The sequence below is a fragment of the Nerophis ophidion genome, linkage group LG12 (assembly GCF_033978795.1).
Source record: "Nerophis ophidion isolate RoL-2023_Sa linkage group LG12, RoL_Noph_v1.0, whole genome shotgun sequence".
NCBI lineage: Eukaryota > Metazoa > Chordata > Actinopteri > Syngnathiformes > Syngnathidae > Nerophis > Nerophis ophidion.
Window position 1 is genome coordinate 1,691,242 of NC_084622.1, and position 25,105 is coordinate 1,716,346.

The window sequence follows — 25,105 nt, forward strand, 5'->3', positions numbered from 1 at the left end:
GATTAAAATGCATGAGAATGTTTTATAATTTGAACGTTATTTTTAACACTGTGATTACCAGCGTAAATATTAAGTACTTAACGTGTTAAGCAATGTCAGCTAAGATTTATCTGAGAGCCAGATGCAGTCATCAAAAGAGCCACATCTGGCTCCAGAGCCATAGGTTCCCTACCCCTGATCTAAAGGATGCGTAACGTAACCCCAGCCTCTACTGTAGCATCTATTCTATGCACCTTATATATGAACAAAATATTAAAATAGGCCATTCATTAAAGGTGCGCCTTATAATCCTGTGCGCCTTATAGGGCGGAAAATACGGTAACCGTGTAATACTCTTCCATATCAGTAGGTGGCAACAGGTAGCTAATTGCATGGTAGATGTCGGAAACAGCGGGAGGCAGTGTGAAGGTAAAAAGGTCTCTACTTCTTAAATAAAAAATAAACATAAGGTGAGTGCCCCTAAGAAAAGGCATTGAAGCTTAGGGAAGGCTATGTAGAACAAAACTTAAAACTGAACTGGCTGCAAAATAAACAAAAACAGAAATCTGGACAACAGCAAAGACTTACTGTGGAGCAAAGAGGGCGACCGCGATGTACATCCGAACATGACATGACAATCAACAATGTCCCCACTAAGTAGGATATCAACTGAAATATTCTTGAAACAGGAAAACACAAAAATAGAAAAAGCCATCAAAGTAGGCACGCAAGACAATAACTAAAACCCTACACCGCTGTTTTTCAACCTTTTTTGAAGGCAAAGCACATTTTTTTCATAAAAAATTCCAGATGCCCACCCAAGCAGAAAACGTTAGAAAATTAAACCCCACCAGGTCGTCGTGCCTTATTTTGAGTTTGCTGGTGTTTTCCTGTGTGTACTGCTTTAGTTCCTGTCTTACGCTCCTGTTTTGGTGGCTTTTCCTGTTTTGTTAGTGTTTTCCTGTAGCAGCTTCATGTCTTCTTTTGAGCGCTATTCCCCGCATCTGCTTTGTGTGAGCAAGCGAGGCTATTTACGTTGTTGCTATCCACTGTTGGTTGTTTTTGCTGTCGTCCAGCATTCTGCTTCTGTTCACTTTGTAGCCAGTTCAGTTTTACTTTTGTTTGCATAGCCATTGCCTTTTCCTTTCCCTTTGGTTCATTTTTTTGTTTTAAGCATTACATACCTTTTTACCTGCACCCTGCCTCCCGCTGTGGTCTGCAAAACATCCTCGTCTCACCCGACACATTTTGACTTTTACAAAGCAATTAACTACCTGCTGCCAACTACTGACATGGTGTATTTCGTGGTTACCCTCCCAAATTTTACGCAGCACAGACACTAAGCAATGGCACATTATTGGAAGATGAATAATTATTGATTTGCAAATAATATATATATATATATATATATATATATATATATATATATATATATATATATATATATTTTGGTCCTGTCCAGCTTCTCAGGCAAATCATATAGTTGATGTAGATGCCCATAATAATATTTTTTCAACCAATTAGGTGAAGTTGCATGATTTCCTACGGCACACCAGACAATATCTCATAGTGTGCCGCAGCACAGTGGTTGGTAAAACACTGCCCTACACACAGGAAAACAGCAAAAAACTCCAAATAAGTCATGGCGTAATGTGACAGGTACTTTGAGACAAGAGCTATAGTGATTATGCTTTAAAGTCATATCCAACAAAGCCACAACGACTTCTTACCGTCAACTGAGTTTCATTTTTTAATGACTTCTGCTGGCGGTGTGCCTTTGGACTTTTTCAACGCAAAAAATGTGCTCTGGCTCAAAAAAGGTTGAAAAACAATGCATTACTACATTTGTTTGTTAAAAAAAAACAGATCTCCTTCGCTGATTAATAGTTCAATTGTATGTGGTATGAAGGGAACCACTCCCACATGACAAACAGGCACCTCCAGCCAATCACAGAGTCCTGGGGGAGGGGCCAAGGTGACTGATTGGCGAAGAACACCTTTGATCACAGAATCATCACAAGCTTGCTTTGGAACTTTTAACAGGAAGCATCATAAAGGTCATCTGTTTTTCTTCAAAAAAACGCGATCGATTTGACGAATTGTCGTCGATGGGGCGTGATCTAACGAATCCGATCCGACTATGTAAAGCCTAAGTTGTAGACAGCCCTAGTTGGTATGTCGCAGACGCAGAAAGACTCGTAAGTGCTGACCTTGCATACAACGGGATAGGCAGAGTCACACGCCCCCACTTATTGTAGGTGTCAGAAATGAGCAGCCTCTGCAGCGTGTAGGAGGAACAGTCGGGGCTTGTGGGTAAACAGTCTCTCACCACCGGCTGCCATGTCAGACCTAAATCCAGAGAGAACTCCAGCTCCACAGCTAGGATGAGATTAGAAAACACCATCATGTATGCTCACTTGCTCACGGAAACGATCGTAAGTTGTTTTGTTAAAGTTGCTTACAGTAACAGGAGTTGGTCACTGAGCAGGAAGCGGAGAAGTCAAACTGGATGAAGGCGTCGGGACCCAAACTGATGTCAGTGCTGACCGCGTAGCGAGTGCTGGACTTTTCGATGAAAGCAAAAGCGGGTCCGTCCGAGCCACAAACCGGCATTCGGGTTCCTCCCGGGTGGAGGAGCCATGAGCGTCCATCGATTGATGAGAAGTCATCTTCCAGAGGTCCCCAGCCACTGGCACTACCACCCACCACCACCTGGGGAGACAATGGGATATTTAGAAGAAAAAGATTTTAATAATGCAAAATGAACTTTTTAATAATGTTTCAACAGTCATACAGTGAGGGACACACCTTCTCATTCAATGCGTTTTCTTTATTTCATGACTATTTACATTGTAGATTGTCACATGAAAACTATGAATGAACACATGTGGAGTTATGTACTTAACCAAAAAAAGGTGAAATAATTAAAAAACATGTTTATGTTGTAGTTTCTTCAAAATAGCCACACTTTGCACACTCTTGGCATTCTCTCCATGAGCTTCAAGCACACCTGTGAAGTGAAAACCATTTCAGGTGACTACCTCTTGAAGCTTATTGAGAAAATGCCAAGAGTGGGCAAAGCAGTAATCAGAAGCAAGGGTGGCTATTTTGAAGGAATTAGAATATAAAACATGTTTTCAGTTATTTCACCTTTTTTTGTAAGTACATAACTCCACATGTGTTCATTCATAGTTTTGATGCCTTTAGTGACAATCTACAATGGAAATAGTCATGAAAATTCATTGAATCAGGAGAAGGTGCGTCCAAACCTTTGGCCTGTACTGTTTATCTGTGTGTGTTTTTATATATATCCATCCATTCATCTTCTTCCGCTTATTCGAGGTCAGGTCGCGGGGGCAGCAGCCTAAGCAGGGAAACCCAGACTTCCCTCTCCCCAGCCACTTCGTCTAGCTCTTCCCGGGGGATCCCGAGGCGTTCCCAGGCCAGCCGGGAGACATAGTCTTCCCAACGTGTCCTGGGTCTTCCCCGTGGCCTCCTACCGGTTGGACGTGCCCTAAACACCTCCCTCGGGAGGCGTTCGGGTGGCATCCTGACCAGATGCCCGAACCACCTCATCTGGCTCCTCTCCATGTGGAGGAGCAGCGGCTTTACTTTGAGTTCCTCCCGGATGGCAGAGCTTCTCACCCTATCTCTAAGGGAGAGCCCCGCCACACGGCGGAGGAAACTCATTTGGGCCGCTTGTACCCGTGATCTTATCCTTTCGGTCATGACCCAAAGCTCATGACCATAGGTGAGGATGGGAACGTAGATCGACCGGTAATTTGAGAGCTTTGCCTTCCGGCTCAGCTCCTTCTTCACCACAACGGATCGATACAACGTCCGCATTACTGAAGACGCCCTTTTTATATATATATACCCTATTTCCTTGATTTGCCGCCGGGGCACTAATTAATTGAAAACCTCTTCTCACTCCTGCGCTTACCAATGGCATGCGGTAAAAGTAAGCATGCGCTAATTACTTTAAAACCTCTTCTCACTCCGGCACTTACCAAAGGCATGCAGTAAAAAATTGAGTGTGATGTAAGCTTGGACCTTAAATCCTACTGAATAGCTCTTAATCCTCTTCTCTTTATGCGATTTCTTATTAGCGGTATTGAAATCAGCCTCTTTCATTTGGAGAATGATGACAGGGGAAGTGTCACTCGTGATGTCATGAGTTCGACCAGGCGGTAATGCTAAGCATGCGCTAATTTTTTGGGGAAGCGAGTTTGGGAAGCAGTAATTCAATGCAGGCGCATACTATATACCCTGCGGCAATTCAAGGAAATACGGTATATACACACTCATGATTTAGGGCTATATAAATAAACATTGATTGATTGATTGCTGTAACTGTATGCATGTTAGAAATAAACAAATACCTTGAAGTTGGAATAATAACACATACATACATACCGTACATACAGAATGGGGCCCATAGCTCCAGTTAAAGACGTTAAAATCCTTTTTAAATGGCAGACATTTCCGTCCCCCTATTTATTTTCTACCGCTTATCCCTTTTGGGGTCGAGGGGGGTGCTGGAGCCTACTTCAGTGTGTTTTGCAATGCAAGGGTTTCAAGGTATGAACTGCGTCAAAGAACCAGTTCAACTCTTACCCCAAAGTACCACTGCATATGTAAACAGAGGCAACTATAGTGCATTTTAGTGCTTCTTGGAGCCACACACTCTTGTCAGGGACGGAGGTGGACAAACACAGACAATTAGAGTTAGAGCTCTAAACAAAATGTCTTGTTTCCTGTCAGGCATTTAAATGGTAAATTCCAGCATCACAGCCAGATTTTGAGCAACACTGAATAATATTGTGGAACATCTGAGACTTGAAAACTCTTACAAAATGGGAGCTTTAGTGCATCAAGTGGAAAAAAAGGTGGTGCATGAGCCACTGTTTTGTTCCTCTCCTGCTTCATGGTACCTGGTCAATCACCCACGGGCTGTAAAACTGTCCGTTCTCAGAAGGCTGCCACCAGCGGAGGCGAGTCGCAGCCGTGCGGGCGCGCAGTGGGATCTCCAGGGCTACCAGACGAGCTTGGTTACTGCTGTTGCTGAAGAGAAATTCCTGGAGGAGACCCCATGTCAGACCTCCGTTCAGAGAGTACTGCAGCAAAACGGGCTGGGAGCGAGGGTCCGGTGCTGCCTTACCGCAGCCAAGGCGCAGGAAGAATTGAACAAACCTGCCGTTGACAGACGTTAACGCTTCAGTTTCAGAGCGACACTTTGAGGACATTGTCAAGGAATGAATCATGTTAATCTGAGCGCACCTGGCATTGGACAAGTCCAGGTCACTAGTGACCAACATGCGCAGTCCATCCTCACTGAAGAACAGGTGGTTCCCACTGGACATGATGCCACATTTTCTGGATGGTTTACCACCACTCAGCTGTCTAAAAAGGTCAACATCCACTGCTCCTCCTGAAACCCATTAAAAACACAACATTAACATGAGCAACTCAAACATAACGTTGAAACAACATGATTTTAACTAATGTTGGGTTCTGATGTTGATTTCACCTTTGAAATTTGGTAATTTCCCAACCAACAAGGTGGATCTAACATAGGGGTTCTTAACCTTGGAGGTACCAAACCCCACCAGTTTAATTTGCGCATTCATCGAAGCCTTCTTTAGTGAAAAATTTAATGTTTTGTTATTAATTTAATCATAATTCATTATTATTAGGGGTGGGCAAATTAGTGCGTTAATTATGAGTTAACTCATCAATCTATTAACGCCGACAATTATTTTCTCGCACATTTGCGTATGTTGTTTACATGCTTTTATTTTGTTAACGCCTTTTCTTCACAAGATGGCGTCGGTAAAGATGGAACATTTGGCAAAAATACCGGACAATTCTGCAAATTTCCTGGCTGGCTTACAGCGTGGTCACTCCGGGATCACTTACGACCGCCAGACAATTCTGGATGTGGATAGATCGGGCCGTTTTGGACTGAATGAGGCGTGCTTGCTAGACCGGCTAGCTAGCATGGGAATACTTTGCCGGCTACATCCAGCGGCCTGTGAAGCAGCGGAGTATATGTGTTGTCTGTCTATTTATGAATAATGCAGACCAGGAGTGTTGGCTGAGTTCTTAACGTTTACTTTCAGAGCGTGCATATCACAACATACAAGATGCCGTCATGGCGACACAACCTATACCGGGCTACCGCGCATGCTCCTCACTCCTGTTGCATGCTGGGTAGGGTAGTTCTTTTATTCCCTGGCTCATAACATCACAATATAGTACCATGTATATGATGCGTTCAGTTTATCAAAGCACCAAGCAAACAATCGGAAAATTCCCAACATATCAATTCCTAAATATGGTCATAATTATTTTAAGTGCACTACGCAGGATAAACACAACATTATTAATATTGCTACTATGGATAATTTGATCAAAAATTCCCTAAAACAGCCCACTACCTATAATATAGGTTTTTAAAACATAAGATCCCTGATAAAAAAAATGTTTCTGCTGTTACCTCAGAAATCGCCTGTTCAGATGTTATGATTGTGGCTCAGAGATTTGTATGTAGATTATATTTATTTTCCATAACAAACAGGATAACTTAAATACCCTGGCAGTGGCAATAAGCTTAAATGTTTGTATTTACATTTTTTGAGTTGATTTTCATAAAATATGCTATTTAACTGCTACTGTTTAACAAGGACTGATTTAAATTGTGTTTGCACAACAAATGTTTTGGCGCTTTTGTTCATGTGGGAGAATATTCCAATAAAGGTGCACTACACACTACTTTTGAATTCATTATTGGGCTTTGCGTATACAATGCAGTTAATCGCAATTAATCGGAGAAATAGTGCGATTAACTTCGATTAAAATTTGTAATCGTTGCCCGGCCCTAATATATATATATATATATACATATATATATATATATACACATAAATATTCCGTTCATGAATGAGTATATCTGTTCAGTCACCGTGTTCAATGGAGAAGTCTGATCTACAAAATTTGCAAGCAGCATACTCCTTCCCCTTCCAGCTGTCCTGGATGAACAAAAATTTTTTTTTCCTAATCACTTTGGAACTTGCAAGCGTACTTCTTCTTACTCGTCGTCGCCACGTCTCTTCTTTGTTCTTCTGCTTCGTCTCTATTATGTTTTTGGACATTACTACGTGCCGTAGTTTTGAAGCAATGCATGAAGGGAATCCGGATGTTGTGTTTCAGTTTATTAATGTGCCGGCTGGAATAAACACACACTGAGAAATAGCTCCGTGTCTGCCTACTTTATGGTTTATAGATAAACCTATGGATTACAGAGACATATATAATAGTCTCCTTTTCAGGTGAGAGAGGACGCTAAAGGCACGCCCCCAATAATGTTGTCCGGGTGGAAATCGGGCGAATGGTTGCCCCGGGAGATTTTCGGGAGGGGCACTGAATTTCAAGAGACTCCTGGGAAAATCTGGAGGGTTGGCAAGTATGATCTAACATTAGACATCAACGTTGTTTCAATTTACAAATAAAAGCATATTGCAACGTTGCTTCAAAGTCAGTTTTAAAAAGTATGGATAATCAACGTTGTATCAATGTATTGTGCCTGCTGGGAACAGTTTTTCAGTGTTTATTTTCATGTTTTGGTGTTATTTCTGTTCCAGCGCTCTTATTTCTAGTTTCCACTTCCTGTGTGCCTTCCTTGTCTGCCACCGAGCGCTGGCTCTCACGCCTGCTCCGCATTGGCAATCAGGACACACCTGTCGCTGGTTGTCAATCAGAGTGTTTCTTTAAATGCCAGTGCTGTGTTGGCTTTGTGTGCAGTCCATAGCTGCACTAATGTTTGCTTTGTGCTAAATCTATCATATCACATACACGCCCTTAAATACAAATCAGCAGGTACGAGAAGGTAAGAAAAGTTGCTTTTTGCATAATATTGCCAAACAAAACGCCAGATAATATGTCTTAACTTATACACACAGCATATGTTGAAGTACAGTACAAACCATCAAGCGGTGTGGCTTAATAGCTTACCAAAGTTGAACTAAACATTTTTGATAGATTTTTGAGCGGCGTGTGTTATGTTCTATATTTTCAATGAAACAAACAATTTTTGGTGTTGTTTACTTGAGTCATATAGCAGTCTACACGAATCTCTTATGTGTGACTGCCATCTACTTTTCACACTTATCATTACACCATGTGCCAAATAAAGCTTTGAGGTCGGTAAGCACAACCAAAATCATTCCGTACATTAGGCGAATCGGGTTATAAGGCTCACTGTTGAGTTTTGAGAAAATGAAAGGATTTTAAGTGCACCTTATAGTCCAAAAAATATGGTATATTAAAGTGTCAGGGTGACTATGTGGGTGTTTTTTAATTTGTGGGTTGTACTTGTGTAGCTCTTTTCTACCTTTTTAACCTCTAAAGCAGGGGTCTGGAACCTTTTTGGCCGAGAGAGCCATGAAAGCCAAATATTTTAAAATGTATTTCCATGAGAGCCATATAATATTTTTTAACACTGAACACAACTAAATGCGTGCATTTTTAAGTAAGACCAACATTTTTAGAGTATAGTAAGTTTCTTATTCTTTTTAATAAAATTGTTATTCTAAAAATTAACCAATAATACGTATAACACTTCTTACCATTAATGCGACATCTTGAAAAGGTGCGATAGAAAACAGATGGTTGGATTAAAATGCATGAGAATGTTTTATAATTTGAAGGTTATTTTTAATACTGTGATTACCAGCGGAATTATTCATTAATTATCGTGTTAAGCAACGTCAGCTAAGATTTATCTGAGAGCCAGATGCAGTCATCAAAAGAGCCACATCTGGCTCTAGAGCCATAGGTTCCCTACCCCTGCTCTAAAGGCTTAGTGGCCACATGCGTGGACAGAACCTTTTAGCTCTTATTTCTAAAATTGTGTACGCTACTGAAATGGGGAGACTTATACTGCCATCTGTTGGTGTCAGAAGAGAATAACATACAATGGAATTTGGAAAAAAAAAGTGTAAAAATAAAAATTTGCATGTCCCTAAACATGAAGTACACGTTTGTGTACTTATGGACTCAGTACCTCATATCAAAAGATGATTTTTAGTTGTTATTCTAATTAGGGTCCAAAAAGCCCTAATAGCAAAGAGAAATAAAAAACAAAGCATGTAAACAAACAGTTTGGGCCTTAAGAGGTGGGGCGGTTTAGCTCGGTTGGTAGAGTGGCCGTGCCAGCAACTTGAGGGTTGCAGGTTCGATTCCCGCTTGCACCATCCTAGTCACTGCCATTGTGTCCTTGGGCAAGACACTTTACCCACCTGCTCCCAGTGCCACCCACACTGGTTTAAATGTAACTTAGATATTGGGTTTCACTATGTAAAGCGCTTTGAGTCACTAGAGAAAAGCGCTATATAAAATATGATTCACAACAATCGTAAGAAAACGGTGTTAAAAAAACAATTTTTTGTCGCCCGATCTACTTAAGTATGTCTGGTCATTGTCACAAGTAGTAAATGTGCAAGCAAAGGCTGATTTTGGTCATGTCGACAAACCGCTAATGTCGGTGGGCGTGGCCTTAAACGGGTTCCACTGTAGTCATGGTGTACCTTCAAAGTCCTCTTTGAGGAAGTCAGGGTTGGGGGTGTCCGGCACAGAGCAGTCACTTCCAGAGTAGGCAGGGTCACACACACAGTGGGTGCCCCCCACACAGGCTCCATGGCCGCTGCACATGTCTTGACACTGAGGGCCGATGTAAACGTTGTCTAGCGCCCAAGTTGGAGGGGCCGTTCCAGTTGAGAAGAAGCCCTGATACCAACGGAACCTCACAGACCTGTAGGGTGAAAATGTTGATGGCAGGAACGGATCGGAGTGACGGAGATAAGTGTCGCTCACCCGCAGAGACGCAGCTTGCCAAAGTGTATGACCTCTCTCCTCCAGCCCTGCGTGGTGCCAGGGAAGTAGACACTGGCAGGGTGGAGCTCGGTGGAGCAGAGAGAAGATGGGTGCGGCCCACCGGCACACAAGGGCACCAGCAGGTGCCAGGTGGCACCGAAGTCCCGCGAGAACTCCAGGCGCACCGGGTAGGCCGAGGAGCTTTCAGCTGTGCAGCCGACATTTATCTGCGGAGAAAACAACCATTGATGTCTTCAACGAGGCTTGTGATCGTTCCTGCGGGAGAGAAGATGTCAAGGATGTGTTTGTGTACCTCAAACTAAGGCTGGGCGGTCTATCACGGGTTTGTCTCTGTGCGATATAGAAAATGACTATATCGTGATATTCCAGTACCGTATTTCCTTGAATTGCCGCCGGGGCGCTAACTAATTTAAAACCTCTTCTCACTCCGGCGCTTACCAAAGGCATGTGGTAAATTTAGGCCTGCGCTTATAAATTTGAGTGTGATGTAAGGATACCATCATGAAAAGCACATTTAATACAAAAAACGTTATTATGGTTTTACCTTTACTTATAAATTAAGTCCATGCGCAGCTCCTTCTGATCAAAAGTGAAGTGAAGTGAAGTGAATTATATTTATATAGCGCTTTTTCTCTAGTGACTCAAAGCGCTTTACATGGTGAAACCCAATATCTAAGTTACATTCAAACCAGTGTGGGTGGAGCTGGAAGCAGGTGGGTAAAGTGTCTTGCCCAAGGACACAGCAGTAGTGACTAGGTTGGCAGAAGCGGGAATTGAACCTACAACCCTCAAGTTGCTGGCACGGCCACTCTACCAACAGAGCTAAACCGAGCTAAACCGCCCCAGCATCTCTGTCTCGATGGAGATCTTCCTTTATTACCTCCTGCTTCGATTGAAAGTCCAGTTTAGAAAACTGTTTTATTTTAGATATGTAATCCTCCATGTTAAAAGTGCAAGCGAGAGGAAAAAAATAAACGATCGCTGCTCACTCTTGCTGCTTGTTGTCACTTCTTCTGCAGCCGAGTAGTCGCAAGAAGGATCACTAGCGCCCTCTACCACCAGGAGGCGGGAGTCATTTAATGACTCATATTTGACACACGCAGCTACGGTATGTTAATAAAACATAGCTGCTTACTGTTCTTTTTAGCATATTCAGTAGCTTGGACCTTAAATCCTACTGAATAGCTCTTAATCTTCTTCCCTTTATGCGATTTCAAATGATTGTAATCAGCTTCGTCCATTTTGAAAATGATGACAGGTGAAGTGTCACTCGTGACGTGACGAGTTTGACCCGGTGGAAATTCTAGAAATGCGCTAATAAAAATAATATTTTGCGAAACGAGTTTGACCCGGCGGTAATGTTAAGCATGCGCTAATTATTTTGCGAAACGAGTTTGACCCGGCAGTAATTCTCGGCAGGTGCATACTATATACCCGGCGGCAATTCAAGGAAATACGGAATACGTTCTCACGCAGTTGTTTTTAGCTGCGGTCATTACATTGCAGGCTCTTCCCACTCTTTCTTGTGTCTCCTTCTCACAGATGTAAGCGCACCTTCTTACACACGTCACATACTGTCAGGTCATACGTCACATACGTATACGCCCTCGCAGGGCAGAGAGGTAGCGGCATGGGTAACGTTAGCTGTGATGCTATCGGAGCCGTGGGAGTGGTAATACGAGAGAAAGAAGGTGTGTATCTGGTAACAAATGAAGGAAGAAATAATTCCCAAGAAAAACAGCAGGGGGTCCATCGTCTGGCGGTGGATCGGCTTCAAGCGGGAATATGTCGAATAGACAATTTAATTTGTCAAGTGTGGGGCACAAGCGTTGTTACCAAAAGTAGCATTACTGCTAATTGGTAGCATCATTGAAAAGTCACCTTCAAACAACTGTTTAATAAATACACTTTTAGTTGTGATTTCCCTCTCTGCATGAAAGTTTAAAAGTAGCATATATGAATGCAGTATGAAGAAGAATGTTTGAATGTAGACACATAGAATCATCATACTGCTGTGATTATATGCATCAAGTGTTCATTCAAGGCTAAGGCGAAATACCGAGATATATATGCTGTATCGTGACATGGCCTACAAATATGGAGATATTAAAAAAAGGCCATATGTTCCTACTTCAAACTGGATGATGGTGTTCTCATTGACGTCAATGTCCCTGGTGGTGATGGAGTGCTCCCCCAGCTCGCTGGAGACAAACACCATGGCTGACTCATCCTCCTCTCTGCAGCAGAAACAACAAGATTAGTCAAGGTTGCAAACATCCGTTTACAAGATGATATCACCACCACGGGGATCTCTAATTACAAACTAAATATGCAAAGCGAGACTTTGTCTTTGTAAAGATTCAAAGTTAAACTGGGTTCTTACAAGCCGGTCTTCTGGTAGGGGCAGTACAGGCCCGTGTTGCCCGCCGGGTAGAAGAGCCAGTTGGACTCATTGGGGCCCTCGTCAAAGCTGTCCACAACCACCGGGGGGTTGTGTAAGGAGCTGCCATCCATGATGAGGTCGTCAATCACCCACACCTCTTCCTTCTTACCTGAAGAACACAAACATGCCTCCGTTACAACACATCACTAATTGGGATTTAAAATGGTCGCTTTTCAAGTTCTGGGTTTTGTGTGATTCTGCGTCGGCCCCCTGGCTAAGTTAGGGGCCTAAGCAGGATTCAATTTGAATCCTCCTATTCAAAAGTTTGTATACTTTCCAACTGTTGTTGGAATTGGGGGTTAAATCACCATAAATGATTCCCAGGCGCGGCACCGCTGCTGCTCACTGCTCCCCTCACCTCCCAGGGGGTGATCAAGGGTGATGGGTCAAATGCAGAGAATAATTTCGCCACACCAAGTGTGTGTGTGTGTGTGACAATCTTTGGTACTTTAACTTATTTAACTAAACCGTTGTGCAAGTTTAAGATTGACAGTACACACTCAGTCTTAGGATCCAAAAGTGAAATAAGTCAGCAATATATTAATATTTTCTTTTACTTTCAACGCTTGAAATCTTTTAATACCTTCAGATCTAACCATTGATATAACATTTTATTTTTAATGTTTTTTTTTTATGTTGTTTAGCCGTTTGGTCAAAAACACGTTTTTTTTATAATGGTAAAATGCTATCATTTTTACCATTATATTCGTACATATTAGGGATGCACCGATTAATCGGTAACCGAATATATTCGGCCGAATATGGCAAAAAAAGCCACATTCGGCCTTCGGTGGAATGAGTTAAAAGCAAGGCCGAATAGTGGCGTGTGACGCAAAGACGCAATTTTTTGACGCGGTGACGCTATCAACCAACGTGCAGTGTTAAATTTAAATTGTTTTATACATAGTTTCCTTCTTTTTATTCTGAAGCTGAAGTACTGTTATTGACAAATCTGTTCTGGCCTGGGATATGTTGTGTACCTGTATAAGTGTATGAGGTTACAAGCACACACTTATTGAGATTTAGTGGGGCCTCTGTTTACATTATTAGCCTGTTGTGTAGGCTACCTGTATAAGTGTATGAGGTTACAAGCACACACTTATTGAGATTTAGTGGGGCCTCTGTTTACATTATTAGCCTGTTGTGTAGGCTACCTGTATAAGTGTATGAGGTTACAAGCACACACTTAATTGAGATTTACTTGAGCCTTCTGTTTACATTATTAGCATATCTACTGTGGCTAAGCAGACTTTTGCCAAAAGGACAATAATTCATTTGTTGTGGGTTTATCCACTTTAATGCACTTTATTTTTTTTTTGGAATGCATGTTTTGTTTGAAGGCCTAATATAAATGAAAAACTGTGCTTTTTTTGAAAAGCAAAGGCTACTGGAATATTGAAAAATGTCAATATTCAATAAAAAATTACTTTATTTGAAAAACATGTCTAAAAATGTATTCTAGGCTATTTATGCAATATAAAAAAGTTGTAAAAAACTGCATTTATTATTCGGTATTTGGTATTCGGCCTTTGGCCAAGCGTTCAAATTTTATTCGGTTTCGACTTCGGCCACAAATTTTCATTTCGGTGCATCCCTAGTACATATCATATTTGCTGATGTTGTTCTATTGTTGTTGTTGTTGTGTTTGCTGTTGTTTTTGTCTCTCTGTCTTATCCCCTCTTATCCCCACAATTTCCCTCTCTGTCTTCCTATTTTCTCTTTCTATCCCCTCCTGCTCCGGCCCGGCTGCACCAAATGATAATATAAATACATTTTATAAAGTCTAATACAAATAAGGCAACAAGAGAAGTATCCTTCACTTCTCTTCTGTAAAGTAAATCTGAACAGCCGATACGGGCATCTACATCAACTATATGATTTGCCTGAGAAGCTGGACAGGACAAAAAAATGCAAAATTTCCAATATTTGTAAAAATCAGTTGCAGAGTGGAATATTTGAGTTTGGGTCATAAAGGCCTGAATTGGTCAATAATTCATGACAACATTGATTTTGATACAGTACACACGCAAACGAAAACATATTTACACAGGGTCGACTGAGCTAGAATGAGAGAAAAAGTGGGCAATACTTGGTTGAGTTTGAGTTTACACAAGTCTTTTATAAATATTTGCATTGTTATATACAGTACAAGCCAGAAGATAGGACACACCTTCTTTTCATTCAATTACTTTTCTTTATTTTGATGACTATTTATCACTGAAGGCATCAAAACCGCCTCGGACTCAACCCCGAGCTAAATGAGCCTGCCCTGTGCTAGGCTAAGTGAGCATGGTGTCGCTGGTCTGACGGTGACTTTAACACCGTAGCTCACATAGCTGTGCTAGTTTTGTTGGGTTGTCCCTTATCAAATGGACTCCAATAAACAAATAAACAGAGAACTATTTACCACTGTTGTACGGTTGCCATAGTCTGAAGCGGGTGGCGTTGGTCTGAGCGCTGGCGGGCAGAGGCAGGTGGAGGAACAGAGTGTCCGTGGAAGCCGGGAAGTAAAACTCATCCAAAAGTAGCCAGCTGATTCCCCCGTTCACGGAATACTGGAGCAGCACTGAGTGGGAGCGCTCAGGCACACCTAAAAAATACCACAGCAACATCAATCAATCAATGTTTACTTGTATAGAACTAAATCACGTGTCTCAAAGGGCTGCACAAGCCAAAATGACATCCTCGGCTCAGATCCCACATCAGGGCAAGGAAAAACTCAATCTAATGGGATAAGATGACAATTAACGTGAAACACATTTATAGTTAAAGGACTCTAGATGTCCACAATTTAACTAACAAGTTATTTTCATGTATTTTCTGCTCCTGTAAAAGTAATTTTACAAATTATCAATTAGTTTTTAAGGAATCGGTAAATACTTAAATGGACTTTTCATCACCAGACTCGATATGTCACCCCGCCCTTGGTGCGACATTGAACAGAACTGAAGCCCGTTTCCTGGCATAGACAGTGTGATGTAAACCTGCTCCGTGAATACTTAAAACCTCTATGGTTCACATTATGTGCAAAAAATAAACAAGAGAGGTATCCTACACTTCTCTTTTGTGAAGTAAATCTGAACAGTCGACAGGGTCATCAACATCAACTATATGATTTGCCTGAGAAGCTGGACAGGACAAAAAAAAAACAAACAAAGGGCATCCTAAATGTGCTGAAAGTTGTTATAAAACAAGGCCAAAAATCACTACTGCGTCTATTTAAGGGTTATTTTATTTTTAATTTAGGTCATGAACTGTAAAATGCGTGTTGCATTTGAATGTAATATAACAAGTAGGGCTTTGGCGATGTATGGAATATACTCGATATATCGCGGGTTTGTCTCTGTGCGATATAGAAAATGATATATCGTGATAGAATAGAATAGAAAAGAAAGTACTTTATTGATCCCTAAGGGAAATTCAGCACCATTAATATATTGTAATAATAAATAATATTATATTATTTATTATTATCACAATAAACAATGATAATAATAAATAACATATTATATAACATATAATATATGAATAATATAAATATATACTACATTTAAGTGCAGTCAAGGAACATATGCATTATACAGTCTGATGGCTGTCGGTGTGAAGGACCTCCTGTGTGGTTCCGTGTTGCATTTTGGGAGTCTGAGCCTTCCACTGAACGTGCTCATTCGCTCCGCAAAGTTCGAGTGTAGTGGGTGGGAGGTGTTGTCCATAATAACTAGGAGTTTTGCTAGACTTCTCCTCTCTGACACCACCACCAGAGAGTCCAGCTCCACTCCCACCACGTTACTGGCCTTCTCTACCAACTCGTTCAGTCTGTTTGCGTCCCTCACTCTCAGCCCGCTGCCCCAGCAAGCCACGGCGTACAAGAGGGCGCTCGCCACCACCGACTCGTAGAACATCTTCAACATCTTTGTACAGACGAAGGATCCTAGCCTCCAAAAGAAATATAGATTCGGCTCTGTCCCTTCTTGTAGAGGGCCTCAGCGTGTTTTGACCCATTCAGCTTGCTGTCCATGTGTACTCCGAGGTATTTATAATCCTCAAACATGTCCACATCCACCCCCTTGATGGAAACAGGGGTCGCCAGAGTACTCCTCCTCCTTCCCAGGTCCACAACCAGCTCCTTGGTCTTTGTCACATTGAGCTGGAGGTGGTTTTTTCCACACCATGTGACAAAGTCCTCCACCAGTGTCCTGTATTCCTCGTCATCACCTTCCTCAATACACCCCACTATCGCAGAGTCATCAGAAAACTTCTGGAGGTGGCAGGACTCTGACTGATAGTGGAAATGGGTGGTGTAAATGGTGAAGAGGAAGGGGGAGAGGACGGTACCCTGCAGGGCCCCGGTGTTGCTGACCAGCCTGTCAGACACACAGTCCTGCAGTCACAGGTACTGTGGTCTGTCAGTCAGGTAATCTACAACCCAGGACACCAAGGGGGCCTCCACCTGCATCTTCTCCAACTTCACACCCAGTAGCCCAGGCCGTATGGTATTGAAAGCACTGGAGAAGTTAAAAAACATGACCCTCACACTGCTTGTAGGCTAGCCCAGGTGGGGGTGGGCTCGGTTCAGCAGGTAGATGACTGCGTCCTCCACTCCCAGTCGTGGCTGGTAGGCCAATTGGAGTGGGTCCAGGTGGGGCTTGTTCCAGGACCATATGTATATATACTTATACATTCCAGTATACTATTATGTAGTTCATTTTTATTTGACACTTATTGAAATATCTTGTGTGACATCATGCACAAAAGTGCACTTTATTTGTTTTAAACTATTGTAGTGGCGTTCTGTACAAAAAGTGCACTTTAGTTTAGTGTTGTTTTGATATGTCATCTTAGTGACATCATGCACAAAAGTGCACTAATCGCTTGTTTTAAAATGTCTCTGACAATCTTGCACTTTCTGTTTTGAAATGACATGAATGTTTGTGCCACTGCTTAATAACTGTTTCATAAATACACTTTTAGTTGTGATTTCCCTCTCTGCATGAAAGTTTAAAAGTAGCATATATGAATGCAGTATGAAGAAGAATGTTTGAATGTAGACATATAGAATCATCATACTGCTGTGATTATATGCATCAAGTGTTCATTCAAGGCTAAGGCAAAATATGGAGATATATATGGTGACATGGCCTAAAAATATCGGGATATTTAAAAAAAGGCCATATTGCCCAGCCTTACAAACAAGACAAATAATCACTAACCTTTTGTAATGAACTTGAAGGAAAACTGAATGTAGACAGTGTTTGTACAATCCAGATCTCTCGACACAATCATACGCAAGCCGTCCTGCAAAGAGGTACAGTTTTTCAGAACAAGAAAAGCATTTTCGATGTAAAACAACTCCTCGAGAGACTTGAAAGACACCAACCCCTTTAAATATGAGGGCAGTTCCAGATTTAAGAGGCTCTCCATTCATTGTCCCCCTTTCAGCTCCATAAACCTCAGGCCACGTGTCCTGCTGCAGGTGCTCATTGAAGTCCTCCCTCAGCACGGACGGGAGAGGTGCGGAAGGCACGCAGTGTGCACCCTCGTAACCTTTATCACACCTTGGGGGGGAGGAGAGTGCGATAACATCAGCGTGTAAAACATAATCCAACAGTCGTGTTTGACCTACACGCAGCGTCCGTTGTCACACAGGCCGTGACCGGAGCACATCCACGGGCAACCAGGAGCCAGTAAAACGTTGTCCAGAGCCCAGCCCTCAGCCCCTGGTGTGAAATGTGTTTGGATCCAGCGGAATCGAGTTCTTGGAGAACTGAAGTATTAACAGATTTATTTTAGTTTGAGCAAATAGTGTATAATCACAAACCCTGTTTCCATATGAGTTGGGAAATTGTGTTAGATGTAAATATAAACAGAATACAATGATTTGCAAATCATTTTCAACCCATATTCAGTTGAATATGCTACAAAGACAACATATTTGATGTTCAAACTGATACTTTATTTTTTTGCAAATAATAATTAACTTAGAATTTCATGGCTGCAATTCATGCCAAAGTAGTTGGGAAAGGGCATGTTCACCACTGTGTTACATCACCTTTTCTTTCAACAACACTCAATAAACGTTTGGGAACTGAGGAAACTAATTGTTGAAGCTTTGAAGGTGGAATTCTTTCCCATTCTTGTTTTATGTAGAGCTTCAGTCCTTCAACAGTCCGGGGTCTCCGCTGTCCTATTTTACGCTTCATAATGCGCCACACATTTTCCATTGGAGACAGGTCTGGACTGTAGGCGGGCCAAGAAAGTACTCGCACTCTTTTTTACGAACACGTGCTGAATGTGGCTTGGCATTGTCTTGCTTAAATAAGCAGGGGCGTCCATGAGAAAGACGGCACTTAGATGGCAGCATATGTTGTTCCAAAACCTGTATGTACCTTTCAGCATTAATGGTGCCTTCACAGATGTGTAAGTTACCCATGCCTTGGGCATTAATGCACCCCCATACCATCACACATGCTGGCTTTTCAACTTTGCGTCTGGATGGTTCGCTTCCCCTTTGGTCCGGGTAACACGATGTCGAATATTTCCCAAAACAATTTGAAATGTGGACTCGTCAGACCACAGAACACTTTTCCAATTTGCATCAGTCCATCTTAGATGATCTCGGGCCCAGAGAAGCTTGCGGCGTTTCTGGATGTTGTTGATAAATGGCTTTTTGTTTGCATTGTAGAGCTTTAACTTGCACTTACAGATGTAGCGACAAACTGTATTTAGTGACAGTGGTTTTCTGAAGTGTTCCTGAGCCCATGTGGTGATATCCTTTAGAGATTGATGTCGGTTTTTGATACAGTGCCGTCTGAGGGATGGAAGGTCACGGTCATTCAATGTTGGTTTCCGGCCATGCCACTTATGTGGAGTGATTTCTCCAGATTCTCTGAACCTTTTGATGATATTATGGAATGTAGATGTTGAAATCCCTAAATTTCTTGCAATTGCACTTTGAGAAACGTTCTTAAACTGTTTGACTATTTGCTTACAAAGTGGTGACCCTCACCCCATCCTTTCTTGTGAAAGACTGAGCATTTTTTGGGAAGCTGTTTTTATACCCAATCATGGCACCCACCTGTTCCCAATTAGCCTGCACACCTGTGGGATGTTCCAAATAAGTGTTTGATGAGCATTCCTCAACTTTATCAGTATTTATTGCCACCTTTCCCAACTTCTTTGTCACGTGTTGCTGGCATCAAATTGTAAAGTTAATGATTATTTGCAAAAATACATTTGTTATGAGTTTGAACATCAGATATCTTGTCTCTGTAGCGCATTCAACTGAATATGGGTTGAAAAGGATTTGCAAATCATTGTATTCTGTTTATATTTACATCTAACACAATTTCCCAACTCATATGGAAACGGGGTTTGTAATTTGGGAGTTCCTCAAGTATGTGCATACTTAGCAGAGCTTGGCAGGTACACAGTGATCCTCCTCCAGTGTTTGTACTGGGTGGACGTATAGATGGAGCTCTGAGTATAAGCAGCACAACCGATGGCTGGGGGGACACACTCTGGGGTGATGAGGGACCAGCGGCGCCCGCAGTCCACGGAGTACTCCAGCCGCACGCCGTGGGAGAAGGAAGTGGACTTGCTGCAGCCCATACTCAGTTCAAACTGCAAGAAGGAAGAGCCCGACACCTCGAAGTCCCAGCTCTCCGCATACCTCGGCTTCTCTGCAATGCATGGAAACACACCAGGGTCCAAAAGTGTGACCGTAACACCTCAGTATTTTGCATTTTATGCAGTATGTGCCATGTTGTATAAAATATTAAATATACTTGTCAAATAAAACCTTGTTTTTAACGAATATTTAGGCCAATTAGACAACTGTATTTTAATGTTGGTCATTAGGTGGTACTTGGAGATGTTTTCTGAGTTGATACACTGCAAAAACTGGAATCTAAGTAAGATTAAATATCTCAAATAAGGTGATATTTCAGAATCGGAATCAGAGTAGTTTTTAGTGCCATTCTTAGAGATGTGGTTTAGAAATAGGAATTTTTCTTGGTGCAATCGTGCAAGATAAAAGACATAAGACAGAATAGGTAATAAGATGAGCTGTAAGTGAGCTATATTTGCTTATTTTCTGTCTGATAAGATACTTCTTCTCACTGAGCAGATTTCATGTTAGAGTGTTTTACTCCTTTTAAGTGTTTTAGTCCTAACTGATGTCAGTAAGATATTGTGAATTATATTTATATAGCGCTTTTCTCTAGTGACTCAAAGCGCTTTACATAGTGAAACCCAATATCTAAGTTACATTTAAACCAGTGTGGGTGGCACTGGGAGCAGGTGGGTAAAGTGCCTTGCCCAAGGACACAACAGCAGTGACTAGGATGGCGGAAGCGGGAATCGAACCTGCAACCCTCAAGTTGCTGGCACGACCACTCTACCAACCGAGCTATGCCGCCCCACATATTACAGCTTGTTGCTGAGATTTGATGACCAATATTGAGTAAAACATGCTTGAAACTAAAATATCAACTGTTGGGGCGGTATAGCTCGGTTGGTAGAGCGGCCGTGCCAGCAACTTGAGGGTTGCAGGTTCGAACCCCGCTTGCACCATCCTAGTCACTGCCGTTGTGTCCTTGGGCAAGACACTTTACCCACCTGCTCCCAGTGCCACCCTCACTGGTTTTAAATGGAACTTAGATATTGGGTTTCACAATGTAGAGCGCTTTGAGTCACTTGAGAAAAGCGCTATATAAATATAATTCACTTCACTTCACTGTTGCAAAGCATAAAACTGCTTTTTCAAAGTCAGAATTTCTTATTCCAAGCATGGAAAAAAAAAAATCATGACTTTGACACAATCGTGTCTCATGATTAAAACAGATGACAGCCAAATGGACTTGGCTGTTTTATTTTGAATGAAACAATAGAACGTACGTTGTACTCCTATAGTAGTACAGTTGGCACAGTACAGCAAACTTAACAGTTAATATTTACACTACAGGCTCTCCTCGCTCTTTCCTGTCTCTCCTTCTCACTTCACAGAAAGCGCACCTTCTTACATACGTCACATACGTATACGCACTCGCGGAGCAGAGAGGTAGCAGCATGGGTAACGTTAGCTGTGATGCTAGCGGAGCCGTGCGAGTGGTAATAAGAGAGAGAGAAGGTGCGAATCTGGTAACAAATGAAGAATTAATTCCCAAGAAAACCAGCAGGGGGTCCATCGTCTGGCGGTGTTTTGGCTTCAAGTGGGAATATGTCGAACAGACAACCGTAATAAGTCAAGCATGCGGCACAAGCATTGCGAGAAAAAGTAGCATTCATGCTAAAATGTAGCATCGTTTGAAAAGTCACCTGCTAGAGAATGAAGAGTGCTTACTCCGCATGTCAACATCTCTGTTTGGTGCCACACACCCACACCATCAAAATGCCGAGGCAAACATTTCCACATCAACACCGTATGAAAAAATATGTAATTTAACAACGTCCGTAGTAACCTACAACATAGTGAAGAACCAACATTGTTTGAATTCCTTTTATGCTGCTCATTTTTATGCATCCATCCATCCATTTTCTACCGCTTATTCCCTTTTGGGGTCGCTGGCGCCTATCTCAGCTACAATCGGGCGGAAGGCGGGGTACACCCTGGACAAGTCGCCACGTCATCGCAGGGCCAACACAGATAGACAGACAACATTCACACACTAGGGACCATTTAGTGTTGCCAATCAACCTATCCCCAGGTGCATGTCTTTGGAGGTGGGAGGGGCCTATCCCCAGGTGCATGTCTTTGGAGGTGGGAGGGGCCTATCCCCAGGTGCATGTCTTTGGAGGTGGGAGGGGCCTATCCCCAGGTGCATGTCTTTGGAGGTGGGGGGGGCCTATCCCCAGGTGCATGTCTTTGGAGGTGGGAGGGGCCTATCCCCAGGTGCATGTCTTTGGAGGTGGGAGGGGCCTATCCCCAAGTGCATGTCCTTGGAGGTGGGAGGGGCCTATCCCCAGGTGCATGTCTTTGGAGGTGGGAGGGGCCTATCCCCAGGTGCATATCTTTGGAGGTGGGAGGGGCCTATCCCCAGGTGCATGTCTTTGGAGGTGGGAGGGGCCTTTCCCCAGGTGCATGTCTTCGGAGGTGGGAGGGGCCTATCCCCAGGTACATGTCTTTGGAGGTGGGAGGGGCCTATCCCCAGGTGCATGTCTTTGGAGGTGGGAGGGGCCTATCCCCAGGTGCATGTCTTTGGAGGTGGGAGGGGCCTATCCCCAGGTACATGTCTTTGGAGGTGGGAGGGGCCTTTCCCCAGGTGCATGTCTTTGGAGGTGGGAGGGACCTATCCCCAGGTACATGTATTTGGAGGTGGGAGGGGCCTATCCCCAGGTACATGTCTTTGGAGGTGGGAGGGGCCTATCCCCAGGTGCATGTCTTTGGAGGTGGGAGGGGCCTATCCCCAGGTGCATGTCTTTGGAGGTGGGAGGGGCTTATCCCCAGGTGCATGTCTTTGGCGGTGGGAGGAAGCCGGAGTACCCGGAGGGAACCCACGCATTCATGGGGAGAACATGTCTCTGACAATCTTGCACTTTTTGTTTTGGAAATGACATGAATGTTTGTGCCACTGCTTAATAACTGTTTCATAAATACACTTTTAGTTGTGATTTCCCTCTCTGCATGAAAGTTTAAAAGTAGCATATATGAATGCAGTATGAAGAAGAATGTTTGAATGTAGACACATAGAATCATCATACTGCTGGGATTATATGCATCAAGTGTTCATTCAAGGCTAAGGCTAAATATGGAAATATATATTATGTATCGCGATATGGCCTAAAAATATCGAGATATTAAAAAAAGGCTATATCGCCCAGCCCTACTTCAAAGCTTTAACAAATCTGTGCTAAATACCCAACCAGGAAATATGGTAACAAAAGTAATCTACTGTAGAAAGACTCATCAAACCTGAGAAACAAAGCATCTTGTGCTGCAAACAGACTCTTTTTGTCCTTAAATGTGCTGCCAAATAACTCCTGCTGTGCACTCCCAAAGTATAATCCCACTTGAAAGTATTATTTACAGAACGTGAACGTGCTCACAGCATGGTGCTCTCATAAAAACAGGCAGGATGTTCGATCACGTTTGCCCTCATTTATTCCTGGCGCCACAGTAAATGGCCGATTGAGTTTCAGCCTTTTGTGAGTTATGTTGTTCCTCAGCTATTCTTCTGCCCTGGTCTATTCAGCTCTGGGCCGTAGAAATAAAAAAAATGTAATTAAAATTCCCCGTCGTGTAGTATGTCGGAGTGACTCACTATCGATGGCCTCTGAGTTGAAGGTCAGGACAGTGTCCAGGGACAGACAGTCCACGGTCACCTCCCCGCCCTGAAGGCGGTACCAGTTGTGCCTCAGAGGCGTTGTGCCATCAAACTTGTCATGGAAACCAGTTCTGGAGCTGTCATTCATACCAATTAGGACATCATCCAGAGCCCACTGGGCTGAGTGTTTCCCTGAAAACAAGAAAAAAACGATAATAAATCAACTTGTACTTTTGATATTTTCCCATATTCTCATACGTATCGCGCTGACCTTGTTGAGGCTGCCACCATCGAAAGACTGTGTAAGGGGATTTGGCATGAGGTGGCAGCTCGATGGTCACCACTTGGGACTCCAGGAAGGAGCTGAAGTCCAACTCCCGCAGGAACTGCCACTGGACTCCGTTGTTGGTGGAGAACTGCACGAGGACACCTGGGACAAACAGCACAGTAACATCGGAATAGAATAATCCACACCACACAGGTCAAGGCCAGGACTCTGGTCAAGACTGTGCCATGCAAACGTCTTAGACCAGGCCTCGGCAATTATTTTGATTCAGGGGGTAACAACCACAAGATCCTCAGAAACTTCTAGTCATGCACAACAGAGTGTCATGACTGGAAAGATCACCTCCTGGTATGGAAATAGGACCGCAACGGACTGCAGAGAGTGACCAGATCACCTGAGAGTACCATCGGAGGTGTTCTCCCAACCATCTGCAACATGTACACCAGGCGCCGTAGACCCAAGGCCAAGATAGTGAGGGACTCTAGCCACCCAAGCAACTGCCTCTTCTCACTGCTGCAGTCAGGCAAGAACTATCGGAGTCTCAAGGGGGTGTCCTTTTTTTTTCTTTTTTTCTTTGTCATGAAAAAGGGACGTTTTTGTCATGAAAAAGGTAGGTTTTTGTGGTTGGTGCACTAATTGTAAGTGTATATTGTGTTTTATGTTGATTTAATAAAAAAAAAAAAAAAAAAATAATAATATTTTTTTTTTTTTTTTTTAATAAAAATTAATAAAAAATTATTCTGCGGCCCGGTGGTTGGGGACCACTGCTGTAAAGAACAAACTTTAATATTATTGCTGATAAAAACTCCCTAAATTTTAAAGTAAAAGCTATTGGTCATTTTCATAGCGTACAATTTCATGGATAACTTGCTTCAAAATTATGAATTCAGCAGATATATTTACGTATTTATTTGGATTTTGACCCCAAAAAAAAGTTACATAATATATGTTGTAATATTGCACACTATTTTGTTTCCCTGTCAAAGTAGAAAAAAAACAACAAATACCTTTAACAACCATTTAACTAGTTTGTATAGTTGAAGACTTACGGTCATTAGAAAACATGAGTGCACATCATAAAGTCAGCAACAATTTTCATCTTAAAGATCAAAAAAAAAATTATTTGGGAATGTCATTAAATCGGTAAAAATAACAAAAAACCTGGCAGCTCAGTCAACAGAACAAACATTGGTCGTTTTTTTTCAACTTACAGTAATATGCTCTAAACAACTCTCTACATTT

At 42.5% G+C, this 25,105-nt stretch overlaps 1 protein-coding gene across 1 annotated transcript in view; it reads right to left on the minus strand.

The window, feature by feature from the left end:
• The window catches only part of LOC133562879 (reelin-like), a 304,500-nt gene that overhangs the window by 45,990 nt on the left and 233,405 nt on the right, over window positions 1-25,105 (minus strand). Inside the window, 17 exon segments of the mRNA XM_061916689.1 lie at window positions 2,190-2,358; window positions 2,442-2,691; window positions 4,914-5,172; window positions 5,260-5,410; window positions 9,567-9,658; window positions 9,660-9,790; window positions 9,853-9,923; window positions 9,926-10,079; window positions 12,005-12,110; window positions 12,257-12,425; window positions 14,724-14,906; window positions 17,527-17,611; window positions 17,694-17,871; window positions 17,940-18,080; window positions 19,722-19,995; window positions 23,575-23,769; window positions 23,849-24,007. Of these exon segments, the coding sequence (XP_061772673.1) occupies window positions 2,190-2,358; window positions 2,442-2,691; window positions 4,914-5,172; window positions 5,260-5,410; window positions 9,567-9,658; window positions 9,660-9,790; window positions 9,853-9,923; window positions 9,926-10,079; window positions 12,005-12,110; window positions 12,257-12,425; window positions 14,724-14,906; window positions 17,527-17,611; window positions 17,694-17,871; window positions 17,940-18,080; window positions 19,722-19,995; window positions 23,575-23,769; window positions 23,849-24,007 (2,767 nt within the window).